Below are 24,275 nucleotides of genomic sequence, written 5' to 3' on the forward strand. Positions count from 1 at the left end.
CTGAGGCTTTTTCAGTGGATATTTTGGAGGATCCCGAGAAGTTACGTTCAGCGACGTTTGATTTTCCCGCATTTGTGCACTTTTACAGATACTAAACTGTCAATAAACCACCGTTATTACACATTTAAATCTGAAGAAACACTAAGTAGACAAAATAAAACAAATCACACAACTTCACTCCTCGCGTTCACGCCAAAAAGTCAATAAAAGAATCACATATAGTATGTCTGTAACATAGATATAACATTTATTTAGTATGCATTCAATTTGCATTACATGAACGTACTTAATGGATGCTTTGGTAGATTGGGTACATACATTGGTTCAATCAGGCTGTATAATGTGACATAAAATAAAATTTCCCTGTACTTACTTTAAATTATCTTTAACTTCTTTAAATTACTTTTGTAACTAATTTTTTATTGACATTAATTACAAATATTTTATTTGCTGAATAACTGCAAGCTGAATAACTAGAAAAAAGTGTTAGATTCTAATGTGAAAAAAATCACTGCAAAAAGATATCGGTTTTGGGTGTTGATTTCCATTGCTACACTTTTTTCGGTCTAGCCCCTCAGTCCGCAAACAAATCTCAACGATAACGTGTAATATGAACGTTGAGGAGGAGGAGGGGGGGGGGCATTTTTCTACGGAACTTTATCTTAGATCCGTGTGGCGCCTGTGTGCAGTTATTACCATAGCGCCCTCTAGTAAGCCCACGGTCAAAATGGAGTAGGTACTAATGCAATAGGTTAATTGAAAGTGCCGAGGCCGGCGCCCCCAACACTGCTACTCCCGTGTATAAAGTACACCCTGCACAAAGGGTAAAGCCGCCTCTGCATTTACCTTGTTCTTGTCTATGATAACACTAAGTAGGCCATGAGCTCCTACAAGCTTATAAGTAAAAAAAAATCCAAGGGTAGTTTTTGCTCACTCCCCCGGTGAAGGCCAAGGGGTGACCAGGGCGTCGAGGTCGCGCGCCGCTCTACCAGCACTCTAGTGCGCTGCCAAGGAGTATATCTTCGAGCTAAAAAAAAGCAGCCGGTTGGCGGTGTATCGCGTCCCGACCCGGCGGGTTAGTTTTGCAGGGTATTCTGGGACACCAGCGGCACCATCTGTGCTTCCCGATGGGCTACCGTACCAAGACGGCCGACGTTTCAGAGCCTTCGACTCGCCTCGAAGGCTCCGTCAGCTGGGCGTCCTTGGGGTGAACTGCGCCATCTGGTTTTAGTGTTGACCGCGGTAACCCCTCATCCGGGTTGTATCCTCGGAGGGGATCGGATGCTTGGGCGAAGAGTGCAGGGGCGTCGTTTAGTGGGTAGGGTCCTGAAAACATCTTTGGGCCCGTGGTTTCACTGTCGCAGATCAGTCCTACATAACCCACGCGCCCCTCAGGCGCGAGGACCTCGTAGGAGGTTCGGCCCCCAGGCCGAAAAAAAAAGTTTTCGCCCATTCTGCCCACATCCGTATAAACTCCCTCCAAATTTTATAATCTCCCTTGAGCTAGCCTTCGAGGAGATCGACGAGAGGATCTAAATCTGGCATCAGTCCGTAAGTATATGAAAATAGCGTTAGATCGCTGCGATGTAAAACCATAGTCCCATTATTGTGGCCGCTACTAACTTAATTCAGCTCACGCACCAACCAACCACCGTTCACGCCCTAGACACGTTCTAGTGGATCCTAGTCCTAGTGGTCATTAAGAGGGCAAAGCCAAGTTGGCGTCCAAAATGCTGGGAGTCCTCAACAGAGCGAAGCGATACTTCACGTCTGGAAAGACTTTTGTTTTATAAATTACAAGTCCGGTCTCGCTTGGAGTACTGCTCCCATCTCTGGGCTGGGGCTCCCAAATACCAGCTACCTCCATTTGACTCCATACAGAAGAGGGTCGTTCAGATTGTCGATCATCCCATTCTCGCGGATCGCTTGAAACCTTTGGGTCTGCGGAGGGATTCGCTTCTCTTCGGATTTTGTACCGTATATTTCATGGGGAGTGCTCTGTGGAATTGTTTGAGATGATGACATCATCTTGTTTTTACCATGGCACCACCCGCTAGAGTAGAGTTCATCTATACTACCTGGAGCCACTGCGTTCATCCACAGTACGTTTCCAAAGATCTTTTTTGTACGTACCATCCGGCTTAGGAATGAGCTCCCCTCCACGGTGTTTCCCGAGCGCTATGACATGTTCTTCTTCAAACGAGGCTTGTGGAGAGTATTAAGCGGTAGGCAGCGGCTTGGCTCTGCCCCTGGCATTGCTGAAGTTCATGGGCGACGGTAACCACTCACCATCAGGTGGGCCGTATGCTCGTGTGCATACAAGGGCAATAAAAAATATAAAAAAACTTGATGCACTCCCCGTGAAGCTGAACGCTACTAGTTCTAACGCAAGCAACAGTCAGAGCATAGATAACCGTATTCGTCAAACTCTTCGAAGAGTTTTAAATTACCCTTAACGCATAGTATCAGCCCGCCGAATTTCTCACAGAATCTTTCAGCGGGTTGCGAATCCGATCTTATAGCAGATGCATTCACCAAGCAGTTGCCCTTAAGCAGTTGTGTCCTTTAATGGAACACTTACAGTTGTTAGAAACAACCCTCTATATCCTCTCTTCGCCGGCTGACCCTCGAACCGCTTCGCCCACCAGACCTGTTGAAGGTAGAAAGTTTTCCGAGCTACAAATTCTAGGCTAATAATTCGTAAATAGATGTGATATAATAATAATATCTGGATAATCTACTTGAACATTTTAGACCGTACTAATAAAATTACGGTAATCTTTAAATTTTAGAAGATGAAGAATTTTAAAAGTCACTTCTTATCATAATTTACGATTAATTGTTTCGTTTGTACTTTTCATTCGGTATTTATCTAGCTCAACCATTACCTCTGAACTAGTCTGACTAGATTTTTTTACTAGCAAAACCTAATAGTCTTATTTTGTAGAAATATTTAAATTATCTTGATGCAAGAAGTTTAACGCCATTATAACATTGAAAAGAAGTTTTTTTTTAATTTATTTAAATGGAAAATAGAGTTGCGGCTATTTTAGTGTATTATCGTGGTTCAAACTTCTGTAATATTTGTATGTACTTGTTAGATCACAATAACAAAAGGCACAACCTGTTAAGCATTGTTTTCACTTCGTAATATTGTAAGCAAATTTTTTTAGAACCTTCTGAATTAACAACAAACATTTTACTAACACCAATTTCAACTTTATTAACTTTGACAATTTAGTTTATTAACAGATGACGTTATAGACCTTTCATATAATGCAGTCTTTCTCAAAGTGGGTGATAACGCTCCCTTGGGGGCATTTGAAAGCTAGAGGGAGGCGTTAAGGGGCCCAGAAAAAATGGGGGGCGTTGATGGGGTTTATGGGGGCGATGTATAATTTGTAATTTCATTTACTTTTTATAGTATTTTAAATTTCACTAAAATTAAAACCCACATACTACACAATACCGAATAGTTAGTTTATATTTCTACCCTGTACGATGTTATAAAAACTTAAAATACTTAATATAGATTTCGTAGGATAGCCCGCACACCGTACGCAATCAAGTTGTAACAAGTTTATGCGGATAAAGGAACATGATCGATGAAGTTAAAAAATTAGAGCAATTTTATCTAAATTACATTGCCCCCAGAAGTTATTTTAAGTATTAGGAAAAAATATTATACATACGTAAACTAATAAACTAAAATAAATTGAAGTTTTCTTTACTTTCTTTCTTGTTTTCAACATAAGGGCATTTTACAGCATTTTCCTAGCATTTTATAAGAAATTACTGATGTAAGAATCATAAATTTTATATTAAATGGAAATACGTATAAAATTATTGTTCAAAAAGTTGTGTTAGAATTTTTTTTACAATTAACCCATTACCGTCCAGTGTCAAATAGTATAATAAGCCTAAACAGTTCACTTATTGTAAACGTCGTTTACTATTTCTATATATTATAAATATTAAATATTACAAATAATAAAAACGCTGGCTTAGGCGGTGATTTTTATTTGAACCAGTTCTAAAATATGGACTAAAATTCTATGAAAAATTACCCATATTTATCTATAATGCAAAATGATACTAATTTATTTTCCGTAGTTAAATAAGTTATTATTGTTAGTAGTAGTATTTACTGGTCGAAATTTTAAAATTTTAATTATCCTATGATGAGAATCTTATCTTATATTATTGAGAAAGACATTCAACAAAAATAGTTTCGTTCTAATAAATTAATACAATAATAGTACAGTAAAATAGTAATGTATATTGGTAATTCTGAATTTAAACGAACATATTTATGAGATGAATTCATTTTTACTTTGCAAATTTGTAAATACACGCTCTGTAGCAATGTTCGTACATATATGAAGAAACAATAATAGCACCTACAAATACATTTTATGTACTATGCGGTACTACATTTACTAAAATGAATACAACATTTATTAATTAAATCAATACAATTGTAGTTTTTAAGTTTTAGGGGTGTATAAAAAAAATGGGGCGCGCTGAAAAATAATTGATTTTCAAAGGGGCGGTAAAAGAAATAAGTTTGATAATCACTGATATAATGTATCTAATAAAACGATGCATATTTAAATGGTGTCTTTTATTTTATATCTCAATAAGTTTTTGCACAAGTCTTTACTTAAAGTTTTTCTTCATCCTTCTTTTTGGCAATGTAATCTGTCATTCCTCCTTTTCTTTTTCGACTTCCTCTAAATGGGTCGAAGTCTTCCTACCTAGATGTTGTGTTGCCTTTTTAGTTCGTTCGCCACAACGTCCCAGATATCAATAGATAAAAAAAGTATATACTATTTGTTAAAACTTTACAAAACAATAACGCGCAGGCCTTTTTAAATTACTACTTATATAATATGAAAATTTCTGCTAAAGTAATTTAAAGAGATTTTTTAAGCGTTTTTATTTTCACTTAGCCGTTGAAAGAAATAAATAAATAAACATGGCTGGTTTTAGCTTAGACTGCGTCGTTGACAAACGCATTGCACCGTGTACAAATTAATAAGTTTTTTAAAATGGGCAACATTACTGCCTTCTATGAAATAACACGTATTCATGATTGAGCAATTCTGAAAATGATACGTAAGCATCTCTTCAACTTTCTGGAACCTTTGCCACGATAGCGTCTCAATTGCTCAGTGTCGTTCATCTACTCCTGACTGATTGTTATTTATTTTTGCCCTATTTTATGTAGATTAAAAGTAATATATACTTTGTTTTTTCAAGATAGTGAACTCCTACGAGACGTTGCGGCCAAATAAGCGGTGAGGGTAAGTAAAATTCTATCTAAGGACCCATTAAACGACTCCCTTGCACTATTCGTCCAAGCGTCCGACCCCGCCCAGGACAGAACCAGCGGAAGTACGACTGTCGTCAATAGCCTCTTCCTAGACAGAAGTCTGGATCACTGACGGTGGCCGCCTCTTACAGGCGCTAGAGCTGAACTTAGCCTCTCCTTATGACTCCAACTCAAAAGGGGTAGACCTATGCAGAGATAGAACAGGTTTTCTTTTCTTCCTCCACCGTGAATTTGCAGAACCCAAGAATCGCCTACCAGCACGTGTTGCTACCAACACGTGGTGCTACCAACACGTGGTGCTACCAACACGTGGTGCTACCAACACGTGGTGCTACCATTGTAACCATTACGGTCGATACTGACAAGTTTGATTCTATTTGAGTGACATAGGCACGCTGATCTCCTCCCTGGCAGAGTGAGCTTCAAGTGTAAGTTTCATCGTGTCCTCGTCGCTATCGGTAGCATCGAAGCAGCTAGACCCGTGACCATTAACATCAATCAGAAGGTGAGGCATCCTCTGCGAGAGCCGGGCGAACTACCCCGGCAAAAAATTATTGCAGATATGTAGGTACTTAGGCAGGTAGGATATTACGTAGACATTTTGAGAAAATATCAAAGGCGCTTTCTGTCGTTGCCGATTGTTCTGTAAAATGTACTAATAAATGCATGATTAAGCCGTAAAAGGGTTTTAGGTCACTTTATGAACCTCTTTACGTAAAACTTACCAACCTATTTGTTGTAAATAAATGAAAGTAGTTGTTGTTTGTTGCATATAAAAGAGAATTTAATCACGACCATTTCAATTATTTCATGACGCTGTCAAGCACTATATATGTTAATTTTATACTGAGATTATTTTCGATATAGAAATTTGTTACACGTGAAAGCATTGTTCACAACTCGGAAGTCTAAAACATTTCATTTTAATGACTCAAATTTGGCCATACTCAAGTATTCAATCTGAAGATGTCGAAATCACCGGAGGATCCATTTTATTGGTGAAGTTCTTCTAAGAATCTTGCAGTTGCATTAACGCTCGAGCTTCTCAGTATTCTATATTGTTTATGTTATCGAAAGTATCGATTACAGTAACACAATCTATTCGTTGTATTTTCTGAGTTATTAAATGCATCTATATTTGATTTTAAAACATTGTAATGGATAACATTAAAATAATGTGGTAATAACGCGTACTTTAGGAGACATCTGAATTTGTTATTTACCTAACTTATGATGTTAGCTGTTATAGACATTAAAAGAAACGACCTCATATTTAAATTGCACGAATCGCAGGATTTACTGGTGGTAGGACCTCTTGTGAGTCCGCACGGGTAGGTAGGTATCACCGCCCTGCCTATTTCTGCCGTGAAGAAGTAATGCGTTTCGGTTTGAAGGGTGGGGCAGCCGTTGTGACTATACTGAGACCTTAGTACTTATATCTCAAGGTGTGTGGCGCATTTACGTTGTAGATGTCTATGGGCTCCAGACACCACTTAACATCAGATGGGCTGTGAGCTCGTCCACACACCTAAGCAATAAAAAAGAAAAATATAATTAAGGGGGTATTAACTTTAAAATAATTATATTGCGAAACAAACGAATTCTTTCTTTAAGCAAAAACAATTGGGGGATATGGAAGGCGAAGTAAAAGAAATCCAGATGGAAATAGCCGCTATAAAACGTGACCGATTAGATGTGATGACGAAGAAACAGATGAATGTTTTTACGCCGGTACGTAAAATCGGGACAAGGTAATACATATAATTGCAGTAGTTTTCAACTTTATTATACCTCATACATCATTTATTATCCGAAAACGTTGTTTTTAAATCATGTTTTATCGTGTATCGCAATTTGGTTCTCGAGTTCCGCGACCACTTTAAATAGATAAGGATCTTAAATCTTAGAAAGCTTCGTAGACGGGCAGACAGGCTCACGATCATTCCAATAACTTAATTATCGCTGTCCATGTATAACGTGAACGCCACTACTCCTTTAAAGAAGGTAGTCTGTGAAAATTTCATATTGAAATAATGGGCATTCTACCCTTCCAAGTTTTGTAATATTTGAGTACTAATATAAATTAATTACTATATTCTTTTGTAATACACACGATTTGTCGTCACAGCTCCAGAAGTGAAAGCGTAAATTTTGTGTCCGCATATTTATTGGAGCTTTATTTTAAGGAATCGGAATATCTTGAAAGTACAGACAGTGGCTTTGGTGAATCTGTAAATAAAGCATCGGAAGAGAGGTCTTGTAATTTAACACAGGTACTTTGGTTTTATTGTCAGAAACAAGTTAAACGTAAAGTTTGTACGGTCGTTTATTTGTTGATTTAAGATAACGAAACTTCGAGAAGAATTAATTAGAGCCAAAACCCTGGCTGAAGAAGAAAGAACTCGGCGTGAAAAATATGAGACGAAGTTGAAAGATTTGGAATTGAAACTCAGCGAAATATGTCATAAAGAAATTCCTGGACATAAAGTACGTAGATACTATGTGTAAATCGTAGTTACAATTATTTTTAATTTTTTAATTCAACACGTACCTATCCTTATATGCATATGTGCCTAAGTATTTTATTATCATGTACCTAGTGTTAGTTATGGAAGCGCCACTACATGAATTTTTCGCATCAGAATATGTTTAGTTTTGATTAAATGAACTAGGCAAATCGTTCGAGTTTACTAATTTGGTAGGCTAAATAATACATCAAGTCGCACAAACTCGCCACCACGTTTAGAAAATAAAACCCATAAGTCTAAAAATAACAAAAAATGGAACCTTTATTTTTTAATACACTACAAGTAGGGTAGGCAGAGATAGAATCCATTTCCGGTTTGAACCTCAAGAGTTCACCTATACGCTAGGGTAAAGCTGAAATAGCCTCCCAAGGCTATCAGCATAGGTAGGAGAAAAAAAAATAGAAGCCACCTTGCTAGGGAATGTTTACTTGTCGCCTATGAATAGCATAACGTGAATGCCTCTACCCTACGACGTGACGTCAAAGTCGCAATTGTATTGTATACAACGAATTAAAAAAAGTTGAACGTTTATGAATTGATTCATTGAAAAAGCTATTGTTTAGTACTGAATGATTGCGTTTAATCATTGTAACAATAGGAATATCGGAAATATACCGAAAAAGAGGTGGCGGCTTTGAAAACGCAAATCAGAGAATTGAAAGAGGAATTGGAGGAAACGAAAATGACTCTGAGAGAGAAAAATGAACAACAACAAGAATACAGATTGAAGGTAAGTAATTTTATTGTATTTTCCGTTAAATCTTTGATTGTTGTAATGTAATTAGAAATTAGTCATTATGCACGATTGCTCTATCGCAGTATCTACAAGCACAGCAAGAAGTCGAAGAATTGAAAAGACAATTGGATGTTATAGAATTTGACAACAAGCAAGTTTCTGATCAAATTCAGATAGAGATTCAAAAAGTGAAGGTAAGCAAAATGCCGCATAGTATTGTCGTTATACTAACATCTGTATACAAATAAACAACACAATTAGTGGATTGCCCGTATGTCCAGAGATAAGTAGGGGCGAGCATTGACACACGCGTAGTAAAAAGTTCCAAGATAAATACCCAATATTTTTAATGTAATTAATACACGAAAAAAGAGGGATTATTCTATTTTATCATACGTTATAATTTTTAAAAATATGTAAATTAAATACACATTTTTAAAAAACGCAATTAATTGCTTCATTTTTATTCTTTCTGGTGAGTCCGCGCGGGTGGGTACCACCACCCTACCTATTTCTGCCGTGAAGCAGTAATGCGTTTCGTTTTGAAGGGTAGGGCAGCCGTTGTAACTATAATGGAGACCTTAGAACTTATCTCTCAAGGTGGGTGGCGCATTTACATTGTAGATGTCTATGGGCTCCAGTAACCACTTAACACCAGGTGGGCTGTGAGTTCGTCCACTCATCTAAGCAATAAAAAAAAATTAATAATAATAAAACATTTGAATATTCATCCTCGTTAATGTCGATATTAAAATTATAATACTTAAATTATCTTCAATATCAGTTTAACTGGCCGAATCAGAATCATCTCGTAAATTACATTAAAATGTATAAATTGCATTAAAAATATAACTTCATCGATAAAATCTTCGTATTTGACGTTAGAAATTTCAAATTAATTAAATTTGGCGCGCATTAGTTCCCTTGTAAACTCCTGTTCGCAAATACTCACTAAACTCGATACCGATTATAGATTGTATCGATGTTAAATATGAGTTATTTATTATTACTGATGGTAGGATATTTTGTGAGTCCGCACAGGTAGGTACCACCACCCCGCGTAATGCGTTTCGGTTTGAATGCTGGGGCAGCCGCTGTAACTATACTTTAGACCTTGGAACTTATATCTCAAGGTGGGTGGCGCATTTATGTCGTAGATGTCTGTGGACTCCAGTAACCACTTAACACCAGGTGGGCTGTGAGGTCGTCCACCCAACTAAGCAATAAAAAATAAAGATTTCTGTGGACACAACACTGACCTTCGCTGGCTGTAAATACATATTTCATGAACTTTATAATATTTTACCATGTAGCTATGGAAGAAAATTGCATGTCTGTGCAGCACGGGTCTAATTTTTTTATATTTCTTAGTTTCTTTATTTGTTTATTATTTACATTTGTAGTCGTATCATTTTAAACAGTACAATGCCGCATGCCCTGATATTCATAAGAAGAAGCAGTGATTTGTTTTCTTCAAACATTCAATATTATTTTAATACTTTAATTTTTATTATAGACTTACGTTTTAATAGTTTTACAGTATTAAAGGCTAACATTTAATGTTAGCCTGCTAGTTACAGTTCTTACTTTTTAGAAAACGTGCGCTCATTCTGTTGTTCAAATAAAATATAAAAATTTAAATTTTACCAAACTGATTGCAGCCTGAAATAGTTAATGAATGAATCGCTAGATGTCCTAAAACATTTTACGCAGAGGTAGCTAACAGATGGCGCTATTTCAATTGCCCATTGCGAGCTTGTATCAAAATTTCGTTTTTTCGTTTAAAAAATACTGATTCATCAAAGCTCAGACTAAAAAGCTCAACTTATTTCAAAAGCATAATATTCTCATAATTAAATATTCTAAAAATCGACTTCAATGGTTCGCTGATGAATGAGGTATTTATCGTTTTATTTGATTCGTTGACTGTCTGCCCGATGGAGGGCTGTACTGGGAGATCTCTAGAAGCTTCGATAATTGATCCGTCCGTCGGGATCTTACAAGTGTAAAAGGGTTAATAACGTTTGTATTGCGCAAATATTTGTTCATACACGGCAACAAGATTTTTGAACATGAAAAAAAAAATTGTAGTATTTGGATGCCACCCAGGCAGAGAGCAATGTACCTATTAGCAAATAAATGTATGTATGTTTCGTTGTTTTTAAGATTATAATCGCCGGCAACAGAAAATTAATATTTAATTCGTACTCAACGATCGTACACGGTATGGGATATCTAAAAGCGATTTTCAAGTGGCTGTTACTGAAAATGTAATCGAAACTTTCGTTAATGTCATACAGATGCAATTCCAAGAGAAACTTCAGGAGCTGGCTCCTTTGCCGGATCTCTTGAAAGGAGCGCAGATACAATTGCAAGAGGCCAAACAGTTGCAGAGACTGGCTGAAGATAATTCGAGACAAATCTCTGCAGAACTTCATAGAGTCAAAGAAAAAGTAACAACAATTCAATAATTTCGCTTTTAGCCTAAGTTCAACTAAACGAGCTCTTGCAGGAAGACAATTCACAATTTTGATAGTTTTTTATTTGGTCCATCGTATCTTACTTACGTGCATTTATTTCTTAACTCACTTAAATTTCAGAATAATAATGTCGATTCCTATTTAAAAAAAATCCCAATTAGACAAAAATTTACGATTCTATTCTATAGGAGAATAAACACATAAGTCATAACAATTTTTTTTAACTCAAAATTTTTCTTGTAAGCCCATTATTATGACTCAAAACAGTACTAAAAAGATAAAAATTTCAACTTTTCAGCTCATTATAACGGCCAACAGCCTTGAACAGGAAAAAGCGATTAGAAGTGATTTATCAGAAGAAAATAAACTTTTGAAAAATATGATTTCTGAAAAGGGAAAAGAAATTGATGAAATATCTAAATCTCTAGATGATCATAAGTAAGAGTATTTTAATGCCAGTTTAATTATTTTTTTTAAATTTTTGCTATATTCTCGTTGATTAAAATGTTTTCTGTACTTTTAATAAATAATGTTTCGTTTAATACATGATTACTTAAGGAGTGTTGTAAGCTCACACGGGTGGGTTCCGCTATCTGGACATTTTTTGCTACGAAGCAGTCAGGCGTTCCTGTAAGAAGGGTAGGATATGACTGTTTGAGATTTTCAAGTTCAAAGTTCGTGGCGGAATTTGTTGTTATGTATTTAAAGTTATGTCTAGGGGGTTTTAACTTAACAGCAGGTGAGCTGTGCGCTTTTCTGCCCACCTAGAGTAATAAAATACGATCATCCGATATGTAATAGATGAAAATGACCAACATAAAGTTTTTGTTGTTTATGTCTGTTGTATACGTTCACCTTTCGTTACTCAAGTTAAGTTGATGCTTTATATGTAAGTTAAAGTTGGCATGTTAGAGAGGAATTTTGGCTCAAGACTAAGAGAAGTAAAAGAGAGAGATAGCAAAGAGCCTACGAAAAACCAATAACGATTAAAGATAGTTAAAAATATATTATACTAGCGACCCGCCCGTGCTTCGCCTCGGGAACTGTCATTTATTATTGATTTTATTGAATTTTTTATCTTCATCTTTCATGATATCGCGCATTCGGTTGCTTATAATCTATTCAAAAATATTAGTCCAAATGATATATTGTAAAAGACAATGTTTGTATACTTTAATTACCAGATGCGATAAAAGTATTTATTTTCATATATAAGGTTCAATTTGTGACTACCGAATGTGCGTTTATAAATTATCAATTTTTATTGCATTCTTGGTTTACTATTTTGGCGATAATGGCTTACACTTTTAACAGAGATATATTCTGTCGCGGGCTTTTTTTTGTAGAACCATTTAAGATAAATATTTACACGATACATTAATTATATACGTCTAACTCCAACGGAGCTCGCAGTTGGTAGATTTATTTCCTACTTACTTGACACTTGGTTGGTTATGTTTTGGGTAATTCACACTATTTCTTTATAAATTATATGTGTTATTCTGATGTGTAAGCTATATTATTGTAAAGTTCAGTTAGTAGTTTAGTTTAAAGAAAGAGTAACCAGCATACAGATGTAGTGAGAAATTATTTTCCTTCCTTATAAATATAATTCCTTGGACTGGATTTTTTAACCGTTTTCGAGGTTTCGGCATGGCTATACAACCTTTTTATAAGTAATCTGAAAATATGATTAAAAATAATACGAACTTTACCGAAAAATTACGAAGGAAAGTCTTTTCTCACTATATCTGTACATCTATACATTCTTAGACACTTTCACATTTATAATATTAGTAGGATGAAAAATGCTATTTCTGTAATATCAAATGAGAGAAGAAAATGAAATTATTCAATTTATTGTCAATCTATGGGGCTTAATCGACTTCAACAAAAGAAAGATGTTCTCAATTCGAATGCCTTTTCTGTGTTGCCTCATAACTTTTCCGAGGTGAAACAATTTGGATGATTTTTTTTATTTTTAAGATTGTGCTTTTCATGTGGTTCTATTTTAAATTTGGTTAAAGTATTAAGATCTGACTAGTAGTTTTTATTTTATCCTTAATTATTTATATGTATTTAATTATTGACTACATCGATGATATTCTCAATTTTTATTGAAATTATTTATGTATCAAATATATGCATATAATTACCTATTTTACGGATATATGTATGTATTTATATGATTCCCTCGGTTGTGCAGTAATTAGCGCTCCTGAGTGTTGCGCCGAGGGTCGTGGGTTCCCACATCAGGTAAGCATTTGTGTGATGAATAGGTTTGTTTGCTCTTTATTTGGGTGTTTATGTATATATTTAAACATATATAAGTATGAATGTATATCTGATACCCATAACACAGAGAATCCTAATTTGGGCCGAATGACTGCGTGGTATGTTCCCAGTTCTGTCTTTACTTATTTATTATCTATATAACGAGTTTGGCCATAAATATGCTTACATAAAAACTTTTCTTTTTTTCATTTTTTTAATTGTTTTGAATTTGAAACACGTGTATTATTTTAAAAACTTCTTTCAATTCGAATTTTTGGCGCCAATTCACATTTTTTCATGTTCATTATCAAATTACGATGAAGAATGGGGTCTTAAATAGGATAGAATTGGGACTTTTTCATTTAATTTCATTTCATATCATCATTTTTCATAAAAATAAGAATATAAATTAAAATAAGACATGACTTAAAGGTCTTAGTTACCAGGTCATATAATCCCTTAAAAAAAAAGAATAGAATTGCAGTGATCGCCTTGCACACATTGGGTATGGAGCCATAGGCCATATTCCAAACACTCAAAAGCTTAGTATCAGCCGTATGTTCGTATATCGTACTATCAATACATACAACAATACTTCGTCTGTCGAAGATCAGAAAATTACGGGGCGGTCACAGAAATATCCTCTTTTCCGACGAAAAAATTTTCACGATTGAAGAACAACTACATCAAGCAAAATGATAAAGTGTACGCTCACAGTTCTAAAGAAGAAGTGGTTGGAAAAGTACAACGTGGTCATGATCCTGCGTCAGTGATGGTTTGGTGGGGCGTGTCTTATCAAGGAGTCACAAAGCTACATTTTTGTGAAAAAGGAGTGAAAACTAAAGCCAAAGTCTATCACGATACAGTCTTGGATCATGTTGTGAAAACTCTCAGCAATACACTTTTAAAAAAATACCGTGGAATTTCCAGCAAGTTTCTGCCCCTGGTCACACGGCACGAACTGCCCAAGCCTGGCTTGAAACCAACGTTCCGGACTTTATAAGAACTGAAGACTGGGCCTCATGTAGCCCAGACCTCAACCCTTTAGACTTCAAATTATAGTCTATTTTAGAGGACATGGCCTGCTCTAAACGACACGGCGAAATTGAGTCTCTTAAAAAATCTTTGAAGCAAACAGTGGTGAAATTTCCCTTGGAAACAGTGCGTAAATCCGTAGATTCGTGGCTAAAGAGATTAAAGGCCTGTATAAAAGCCAAAGGTCGCCATTATGAATGGGTTTTTTTTTGCTGAGATTTTAATAAATAATTATGTAGGTATACATTTTAATAATATTACATTGCTTCATTAAAACAATAATGCATTTTCATTTTTAACAGAACTTAGGCTGGACTAGGTATAGTTAAATTCAAAATTAATAATAATTTGCGGAGCTCATTTGCAGATCCAAAGTTTTACGTCTCGAAGAGAAACTGACACAGCAAGAAACGAGATTCACAGAAAAAGCTAATGAATGTTCGCAGCTACTTAAAGATTTGGATGATCTGCGACAGGAAAGTCAAAGGTCAACAAATCGAAATAAAGAACGCTCGGACTCGATGAGGAGATATATGCAAACGCAGATTACTGAACTCGAGAGGCAGTTGATACAGAGTCGGGCGCAGTGCAGAGCCTGTCAGAAGGAGCGGGATGAGGTATGAATTCGAGTGCAAATTGATAGAGTGACACAGCTATTTCGCTTAGCGTTTCTGTTAGTAACGAACAGCAATTTTAATTTAGACTGAGAGATCTCTTCATTCTAATACAGATATATAAGCGCCCATTATTTCTTTAGCAGTTTCGAAACTAATTTCTATATTTCATCGGCTCATTACTATTTTTCATCGGCGGCAAAATATGAAATGAAAAAACTCTTTTTGAATAATTAAGGTTTGAATGATTATAGTGTATTTTTCGGTTTTCGCTGTGACAACCCTGTGGGTGCTTACTTGTTTGGTGTCCTTGACTCACCGATTGTTTTGGCTCGATTATTGTTTTGCCAGTATTGTCAAAATGGGCGATATTGTCTGATTGGGTTTCGAAGAGCTTGCCGGTTAAGAGGAATGACGGTTGAAATGCCGGTGACAGATGCCCGGGCGTCACGTGAGGCGAGCTAGCGTAACGTCAAACTTGTATAGTAACGCGCTATCTCGTTCCATCCGTCCAGCACTAGAGATCTTATGCAGATTCGGGTTAATGACCATTTATTTCTTTATTTTCCTTAAATATTGTTGTGTGTATTCGACCGCGATGCATTTGCAGACAGTGGTCTCGTTGAGAATTGGAAGCGTAGTTGCGAGCAAGGAGGTTTTATTTCGAGTGCGCCTAAATTGTTATCCACTGTCTCCCGGCTGCCTCGTAGGTGTAAGGGTGACCTTCGGAAATTCTTGTCTCGCCTACTTGTACAGGAATAAAAACGTTTAATGTGTCTAAATGTAAAAAAACGCGTGTAGATACAATGGAAAGAAAAACACATTTCCAACAAACAAAGTTAAGTCATCCATTGTTTTTTTTTTCGAATACGATGGCAATTAGGTTATTTAACCTGTTCCACACAACTCGTTATAAGTCACACGATGTAGGTTAATTATGATTATTTTTAAGATTCAATTTTATGTTTTCCGTGATCGTTAGAAAAAAAAAAAAAACAATAGACCTACTCAAAGTACCATGTTAGTTTAATTGACTATGGCAAGTTTTTGTATGGAAATTTTAAATTTGGAGCCATTGATTTTAAATTACTTACAATAGCAGTACGAGATTACTTTAAAGTAAACAACGCTCAATACGCAGCCAAGAGTTATAAATCAATTGGTAATTTAAACTACTTCACGAGTCCTTTCACGAACCGAATGGAGTCTTGCAAGGATATTAAATGAACAAATGTTTTAGATCCGACAACGTATGCAGATTCAAATCAATAGCCTTCAAGAGAACTTCGAGCTAGTTGAGATCAGACTTCGTGCTCTTCAAAACCAGGTCACGTCACTAAAGAATAGTTACTCTGTCATTCTCGCCGACGAAGAGGATGGTAATGAATACAACAAAATCGCTACTGTTTAAAGTTTTTGATGTTTTTTTTTTTTCGTAATGTAAATGATTGTTTCTTTTAATGATTAAAAACGTTTTGAGCACAATTGCAGTGATGTTTTTCTTCTAGAACTTTTTTACCAATTGTAAAAACTGTTTAAAAGATTGTCTCAAAGTTCAGTGTCCTGTACTAACGATTGACCAAAAATCTTAAAACAAGAATACTAAGTAATCTAAGGGCTCAGTTTTTTACAGTACAACTGCTGTCCCGCCCTTCGAACCGAAATGCATTACTGCTTCACAGAAATAGGCAGGTTGGTGGTTCCTACCCGTATGAACTCACAAGACGTCCTACCACGAGCAATTACGCAAATTATAATTTTGGAGGTTTGATTTTTATTAACCGATATGGAAGTCGATCGTGAACATTTAATTTTGTTAAGTACGTATTTCATTAGAAAAATTGGTACTTGCTTGCGGAATTTAAACACTATTGCATCGCTAAATACGAATACACCGGCCGGCTTATCCTTTAGGCCACGACGACTTCAATGGTTTGTTTGGCCTCGGTTTGCTGCATAGTTGATCAGTCAACGTTTGACCCTAGTTTCTATCTATTTGATCAGGCCAGAGTTTGACCTTGGTTTGCTACGTATTTGATCAGGCCAGTGTTTGTTCCTGATTTGCTACAAATGTGATCAGGCCAGAGTTGGACCCTGGATTTCTACCTTTTGATCAGGCCATCGTTTGACCCTGGTTCGCTACCCATTTGATCAGGCCAGTGTTTATTTATGGATTCTCTTCCTCTTCGATTTTGTTGAAACATTAAATATAAGTAGTATAGTAAGTAGTAATAAGTCTTTCAATCTTAATTCCTATAATGTTGATAGTCTTTCGACGATATAGGCTAGAAATATCGGACTTAGGGATGACTTATGGATGATTAGTGTTCACCGTCGATCATGGAATGCAATGCTCGCATCATTAAAAAATACTGAATTCATAAAAGTCGTAATAATATTAATAACGTAAAAATACACGAACACAACAACATAATAAATCATTTAGAGCGTTCCACACAGAAAGCTCTTTAATTTTTACAAGTAAATAAAATATTAAAAAAATTGCCAAAGGACGCAGCTGATGCTCTATGTAATAATGTATGTTTGTAATGACAATAAATTCTAGAACAAAAAACCTGTATATTAAGTGTACGTAAACTAGTGCATTGAGTTGTGAGATACAACTCAGTACCTATTCCTTTGTATGTGCTTGTGTATTGTGCTCGTGATAATAACGTAATAACCGACAACGTCTAAATACGCCTTCGACCATTGGATTAAACATTACGTCTATAAATAGACAAAGATAATATAGCTCAGTACCTTTTGCTTTGTTTATCAGTAGATTTGTACCATAACTAATAATAAACTTTAATGTTGTCTATATTTTTGATTTTGGAAACGGCTTTTACCATTAACATAATTCTTGAGGTGCCAGTGATTATGTTCGGAGTTAAGCCATTGGGTGAACACAAGCTTTATGGAATTAGGACTTATCAATCTACTGTCTATCACAATGTGTCGCCAATCTGTGTAAAGCAATCTTATCCGTCGGTTTGAAGAAAAGGATCGCTGTTATTCTTGTGGAATGAGGGATTTGATTTTATACTCCAAGCTGGACCGTCATGTCACATTGTGTCAAATTTCCTCAAAGCAAAAATAGGCGGGGTAACATGTACGGGTTCATAAGGTGCCCTAAGTAATGACGCAAATATTTTTTGTTAGCTTTGATTGTTGACAAGAGTAGATCCCTCAGCATGATCAACAGAAATTCATCTGAAACTCCTATGTGGTTGATTTAAGTGTATTCTCAATATATGTACATGTGCTCTTTTTTATCAACACACTTTTTTTTTGTTCACAGTGTACAGCTTAATTAATGAATAAAATCTAAGTTAAACAAACTGGTGGTTTAATAACAACTAAAAAAAACTCGCATAAATAGCAAACCGAACTAACAATTAAATTTATATAATTTTCTTTAACCCCATTGATACCATTCAAGATATTAGAGCGATGTTATATGTAATAATAAAAACGTGCAACTACTACCGCGTGTCTTTTTCACACGGTGCAACAATGCGATGCAGGCCATGATGAGTTTCAACATTCTAAAGATAAGCGAAAACTTTTAACAAACTGTTTAATAAATAAAGCTATCGCTTAGAATCACGTGTTAGCTATTTAATACCAATTATTAAGTTGGGAATAAAATTTATTAGAGGCTTAGATTTCAGTACGCTTGCGGACAGAATCGCGTTGCAAGCGCGGCTCATTCGAATGGAGGCAGCGCCCTTGCGGCTTGCTCGACTTGAGGTCGTACCTCTCGACTGATCTTTTTTTTTTTTTATGATTGAAAGTTTACTGGTGGCCCGAAGGCCTTTCCAGTTTCACCAGGACAGGTGGGCGAGCAAAGGCTCAGCCAAGAGGGGAGGGATTTGCTAACAACTGCCCGAGCGCCTCCGAAGGAGACCTAACAACTCAAGAGCAATTGTTTCGCGAATGAATCTACTACCGGATCGGAATCGCGACCCGCTGAGAAGATCCGGCGAGAAACTCAGCGGGCTGATGCATGGGTTAGGTTGCACGTCGACCTCTTTGTCGAGTTCGACGAGTACGGTTACCGGGGTCCCTAAGCCTGCCCCTAGTATTAGAGCTGAAGGCATCTAATGCAAAGGTTATTGGATCTGATGGATCCGTAAGGACGTGTCTAGGGCGTCGACGGTGACTGGCTCCTGCATGATCAGGATTCGGGGAGTAGTCAGCGGCGGCAACGATAAGGCGATTATCATGACGCATAGCCTTATCGAAGTATCGTTCCGACGCTGACTTCATGTATTTCCGAATTGATTCGAGGCCCAGGTCGTCGTGTAGGTCAACGTTCCTCACGAACCACGGAGCCCCGACAGCTAACCTGCAAAAGCGGGATTGTAGGGATTGGAGGGTGTCTATGTGTGTGCGGGCCGCGTGAGCGAACACCACACTCGCGTAAGTCATGACGGGCCTTATGCAAGTTTTGTAAAGTGTCACCTTGTTCCGAAGGGACATTTTACTCCGCTTACAGATCATGGGGTAGAGTCTACCGAGAATAAACGCGGCACGGTCACGGACTGATTTTATATGCGGGCGGAATGTCATCGATGCATCCAGGGTAACGCCCAGGTACTTGACCTTCCTGGCCCAGGGTATGGGTTGTCTAAAGAGAGTAATCGGGGGTGTGAGATTCCTCCTCCTAATCCGGGAGGAAATCCGTGTGGAGTTTCCCCTTTGAAATAGCACCGCAGTACTTTTCGCTGGGTTGATGTCTATGCGCCATTTTCGGAACCACTGTCCTAGGGCTAGGGCTGCGCTCTGAAGCTTCTTCGCGATTAGGGACTTATTTCTACTAGAATAGTAAACAGTCGTGTCGTCGGCGAATAAAGCTAAATGGGTCGGCGGCGACCGGGGAATATCGTTGACGAATAAGCTAAATAGGAGGGGTGAGAGGACAGAGCCTTGCGGGACTCCAGCTGTGAGAGGTCGTGGGGAGGAGCGGTTCCCTCGACTCGATATCGAAAAGAGCGGTTCGACAAGAAGTCCCGTATGATGAGCACGAGACTATCCGGCACGCCCATGTTGAATAGTTTGAAAATCAAACCATTGTGCCAGACTTTGTCGAACGCTTTTGCGACGTCGAAGAAGAGAGCTCCCGTGTATAACGGTTTTGGTCGATTAAGCCCCACAAGAATGTGCTCCGTGAGGCGGTGCACCTGTTGAACGCATGAGTGATTTGTACGGAATCCGAATTGTTCATCGATAAGAATGCCCTTGGATGAGACGAAGTCTCTGAGGCGTTTGTAGAGCAGACGCTCATACAGTTTGCCTAGAGACATGAGGAGGCTAATCGGGCGGTAGCTCGTCGGATGATTTTTTGGTTTACCGGGTTTATGTATGCCGATAACGTCCGCTTCTTTCCACACCGCGGGAAAGATACAGTTCGCCATAGCGGCATTGAAAATAGATGCCAACATCACGATGAGTTGGACGGGAAGAAGTTTAATAACGCGGTTGGATATACCGTCGGAACCGGGAGCCTTGCGAGGACGTAGGTCTTTGATCAAGTCTTTAACTTCCATCGGGGTGACGGGTGGTAACGCATCAGAGGGTGGCAAGGAGGCTCTGCGTTCTACCTCACTGTCTACTAATTCTACATGAACAGGGTCCACGGATTGAGTGCTGGGCGTGCACTGGGTTTGCAATGTATCGGCCAGCAGCTCTGCTTTTTCGTCATCATCGAACGCCGCGAGTCGGCCTGAGGGGCCTACGAGGGGGGGCATAGTTACTACCGTATCCGATTTGAGAGTACGAGCTAAGCGGTAGTAAGACCTTTGAGAGGGCGCGAGTCCTTCTAAGAAATCAGACCATCTGGCATCTCGGACTTCGGTGATGCGAGACTTTACGTCGCGTTGTAGGGCACGCATTCGAATACGATTTTCCGCGGTAGGATACCTATCGTACGCACGGATCGAGGCGTTCTTAGCTCTAAGGAGTTCCCTAATATCGTCGGGCAATTTGAAGCGGTGAAGGAAGTCCTCCGCTACAACTTGCTTCGATGACCTATCTAATGTCGAGGTGATGTGTGACGTTACGATGTCTATGGCTTCAGCGGTATCCTGAGGAGACGGGATAGAGTCCGGACTAAACGGAAGCGATGGTGGATCAGATTCAGCCAGGCTGATGCCCAGCGTGTGCCAATCCACCACAGTCCTCGTGACGGGAACGGAATCGGGAGCGCGACCGAGCTTCATAACGACGGGACGGTGGTCTGAATCTAACTCTGAAACTACTTCGATCGAGTGTAAGCGCAGAGTTACGTTTTTTAATAACGCTATGTCGAGTATATCCGGGCGATGCGCGATATTTAGCGGGTAGTGAGTCGGGGTTAGCGGAGCGACGATATCGAAGGCGAGATCATCGACTAACGCGTCAAGCCGCCTGCCATTCGGGGTTGTGGTGTGTGAGTTCCACCTGATGTGTTTACAATTTAGGTCGCCCGCCAGAATGACAGAGCTCCCCATACCGAGCAGCGCCTCGATATCACTGCTTAGAACGATCTTATCCGGTGGAAGATAAACGGACGCGATAACGATCGGCGCGTGTCCCGTCAGTGAGATTCGGCACACTGATGCTTCGATATTAGCGAGCGCGGGAGGATCGAGCGGGACGCAATGCAGGGCTCTTCTATAGTAAATGACGGTACCACCACCACGGGCAGAGAGCCTGTCGTTCCTGACCATGTTATAGTTCGCGATTTTAGGGTCACGGCGCGCGGGCTTAAGTAGGGTCTCCTGCACTAAAAAGATATCAATTTGGTGGTCACGCAAAAAGTCAGAAACCTGATCACGTTGATTTGCGAGACCGTAAGCGTTAAAAAATCCTATCGTTACGGATAGGGGCTTTATTCTACTTATATACGCCATTGATTACCGGCGGAGTGAGGGGAGGACGTACGTATTTAATGACGCGTATACGTCGGCGTATTCCTGCACAACGGCGATAAAGTGTTGTGCAGTGGAGGCAGCGCGAATGGCGTCGCCCAAAGCGTTAACGCGCTCAAAGTTGATCGACTGAAAGAAGTCGATCGCTAAAGCGAGATTTTCGGACGCGGTCGGAGGGCAAGTCGCGGGAGAGGGACGAGTCGCGGGGGCGGGACGAATCGCGGAGGAGGGAGTTGTAGCCGTGTTCGTGTACGGCAGCGGTTTTGCCCAGGCCGAGACACTGGGCACCGCCGCCGGAACGAACGCTGGCTTAGCCTGCGACGCAGAGGGTGCCGAGGCTTTGATGTCTGGGCCGGAAGCTCGGAGGCGGTTTTGGCGGGCGACGCGGCGATTTATTTTAGGGGCTCGGGGGCAACCACGGTAATTCGCGGGGTGACCCTGTGTTCGACACAGGACGCAGCTAGGCGGTTCCGTCGCGGTTTTTTGGTCGCGAGCGCAGAGGGCCGTGGCGTGATCGCCCAAACACTTAACACATCGGGGGCGCGCGTGACAGTTACGGGAAGAGTGCCCGTACAATTGACAGTTATGGCACTGGCTAGGAGTGCCTTTTTTATGGGGGGCTTCGACAGCGATACCAGAGAGCCTACAGACGGTCTGTGTGTTAAAGATTTTCTTACCCTCGGGGGTAGGCTGGAGAGCGACTAGAACCATATTATATGGCTCCCTACCGCGACCGGTGTGCATACGGTGCACAGAATTCACTGGTAGGCCTTGTTCTAACAGGTCGGCTTTTACGAGCTCTACATCTAACTCTTTAGGGATTCCGCGTATTACAACGCGGAGTTCGCGCTCCTCCTGGAGCGTATACGTATGGAAACTTATACGCTCCTTACGGAGGTAAGAAGAGAGGGCCCTATGGTCGTCGGGTGTTTGAACCTTAATTTGAATGCCGTTCGCGAGGTTACGGGCATTCGTGAAATTTATATTTTTGGCCTTAAGGGCCAGGCAAACTCGATCCCAAGCTGCCTTCTCCTGAAGGATAACCGGGGGAGGGGTCTGGGTTTTATTAATGTCAACGCACAACGCCGACCTTTTAATTAAAAATAAAACGTTTTATTTTTATTCGTTTGCGCGTTTTCCTCGGCTTGCTACGGTTTCACTTTCGAACCCGGCGCGACAGGTTCTTCTTGTTTCATTTAGATATTGTGATCTTTGAAGAACAAATACTTGGCTTCGATAGCCACTATTCAGTTTGCTGTCCAACAATGCATTTTGTTTTGTTTTGTATTACTATACTTTGGATTTATTGGTCTTGTTTGTATACCCACTAAACGAGCGCTCAAATTGAACAACTGGCGATAAAATAATTCTTTTCATCTTCCTAAATATTGTCTTACTCCACACAGAAGCTGTTATATCCGTTTATATGATTTCAATATTAGATTAAATCCATCGGGAAAGATTTTACAAAAGTATAGTCCTGGTATTTCTTCTCTTGGAACTCGGATTTTTTTCTTATGTACGTTTTATTGTAGATTAATGTATGATATATAGAGCGTGTATGTTGCATACATAGCACTAGTAGAATTGATTAATCATAGAAAAAATAGGATCTAAAAGGCCTGTGCATAGGCACAGGCAAATTGTTCATGCGAACTGCCTCCTAGTAATTTATCATGGACCAGGTAGTTGATAACGTATAAAATCCGTTATGATCTTTTCAGCGGGTCGCGATTTCGATCCGGTAGTAGTTTCATTCGCGAAACAGCTACGCTTGAGTTGTTAGGTCTCCTTTTAAGGCGCTCGGGTAGCTGTTAGCAAATTCCTTCCTAAGTGAGCCCTTGCTCGCCCATCTGGCCTGATAAAACTGGAATGGCCTCGGGGGCCACCAGTAATCTCTCAAACATAATAAAAAAACATATAAAACCCAATTTTGCCTCACATAAAAAACGGTTGTAAGATATAAAACAGTTTGTCCTTTCTATTAGCTTGCTTTAATTGCTTATATTCATCATCATAGTCGGTTGCTCTTGACAGAGCAGTCGTGGTCATGTAGAGCTCTTGTTTATTAAAGCCTTGGCAGATGTTTTCCATAGTTTCCGAACTGAGGCTTGGCGCACGCACTCGTTAAGTGGGGTTTCAGTAAGGTCTTTCACCTGATCAGTCCCGCGCATGGGGATTCGTCCACGAGATCTCTTACTTATTATGATATGATAAGATACTATTATTATGATTTTGAGCTCATCCACCCATCTAAGTAATAAAAAAAAAGATACATAATAAGATACTCTTATATTATTAAGATAAAATAAAGCCTTGCTAGATATCATAAATATTAAAAAAGTTATGTATATAG

At 38.9% G+C, this 24,275-nt stretch overlaps 1 protein-coding gene and 1 non-coding gene across 8 annotated transcripts; one reads left to right on the forward strand and one right to left on the reverse strand.

Moving 5' to 3' along the window:
• Positions 1 to 5,143: 5,143 nt before the first annotated feature.
• LOC101746670 (myosin-9) lies at positions 5,144 to 16,487 on the forward strand. 7 transcript variants are annotated; one of them, XM_021350420.3, is made up of 11 exons: positions 5,144 to 5,306; positions 5,718 to 5,840; positions 6,950 to 7,066; positions 7,522 to 7,608; positions 7,679 to 7,822; positions 8,462 to 8,593; positions 8,683 to 8,793; positions 10,900 to 11,052; positions 11,378 to 11,517; positions 14,756 to 15,005; positions 16,243 to 16,487. In XM_021350420.3, exons 3-11 carry the CDS (start codon positions 6,968 to 6,970, stop codon positions 16,411 to 16,413), a joined length of 1,287 nt encoding a protein of 428 aa, XP_021206095.1. In that variant the 5' UTR covers positions 5,144 to 5,306; positions 5,718 to 5,840; positions 6,950 to 6,967; the 3' UTR covers positions 16,414 to 16,487. The 7 variants fall into 7 exon arrangements, with proteins under 7 accessions (XP_021206095.1, XP_021206094.1, XP_021206097.1 ...); XM_021350419.3 differs by having other exon boundaries at positions 5,726 to 5,840; XM_021350422.3 differs by having other exon boundaries at positions 5,750 to 5,840.
• Mir3419 (microRNA mir-3419) lies at positions 10,104 to 10,228 on the reverse strand. Its single transcript, NR_107697.1, has one exon. It is a non-coding gene; the product is annotated as a microRNA mir-3419 (primary transcript).
• Positions 16,488 to 24,275: the final 7,788 nt, after the last annotated feature.

This window comes from Bombyx mori, chromosome 1 (assembly GCF_030269925.1).
Source record: "Bombyx mori chromosome 1, ASM3026992v2".
NCBI lineage: Eukaryota > Metazoa > Arthropoda > Insecta > Lepidoptera > Bombycidae > Bombyx > Bombyx mori.

Coding starts and splice junctions, on each gene's coding strand:
- LOC101746670 (XM_012693598.4), top strand. CDS start 6,262: ATGACTCAAATTTGGCCATACTCAAGTATTCAATCTGAAGATGTCGAA. Junction 8,794..10,899: donor TAGAGATTCAAAAAGTGAAG/GTAAGCAAAATG, acceptor AATGTCATACAG/ATGCAATTCCAAGAGAAACT. Junction 11,518..14,755: donor AAATCTCTAGATGATCATAA/GTAAGAGTATTT, acceptor GCTCATTTGCAG/ATCCAAAGTTTTACGTCTCG.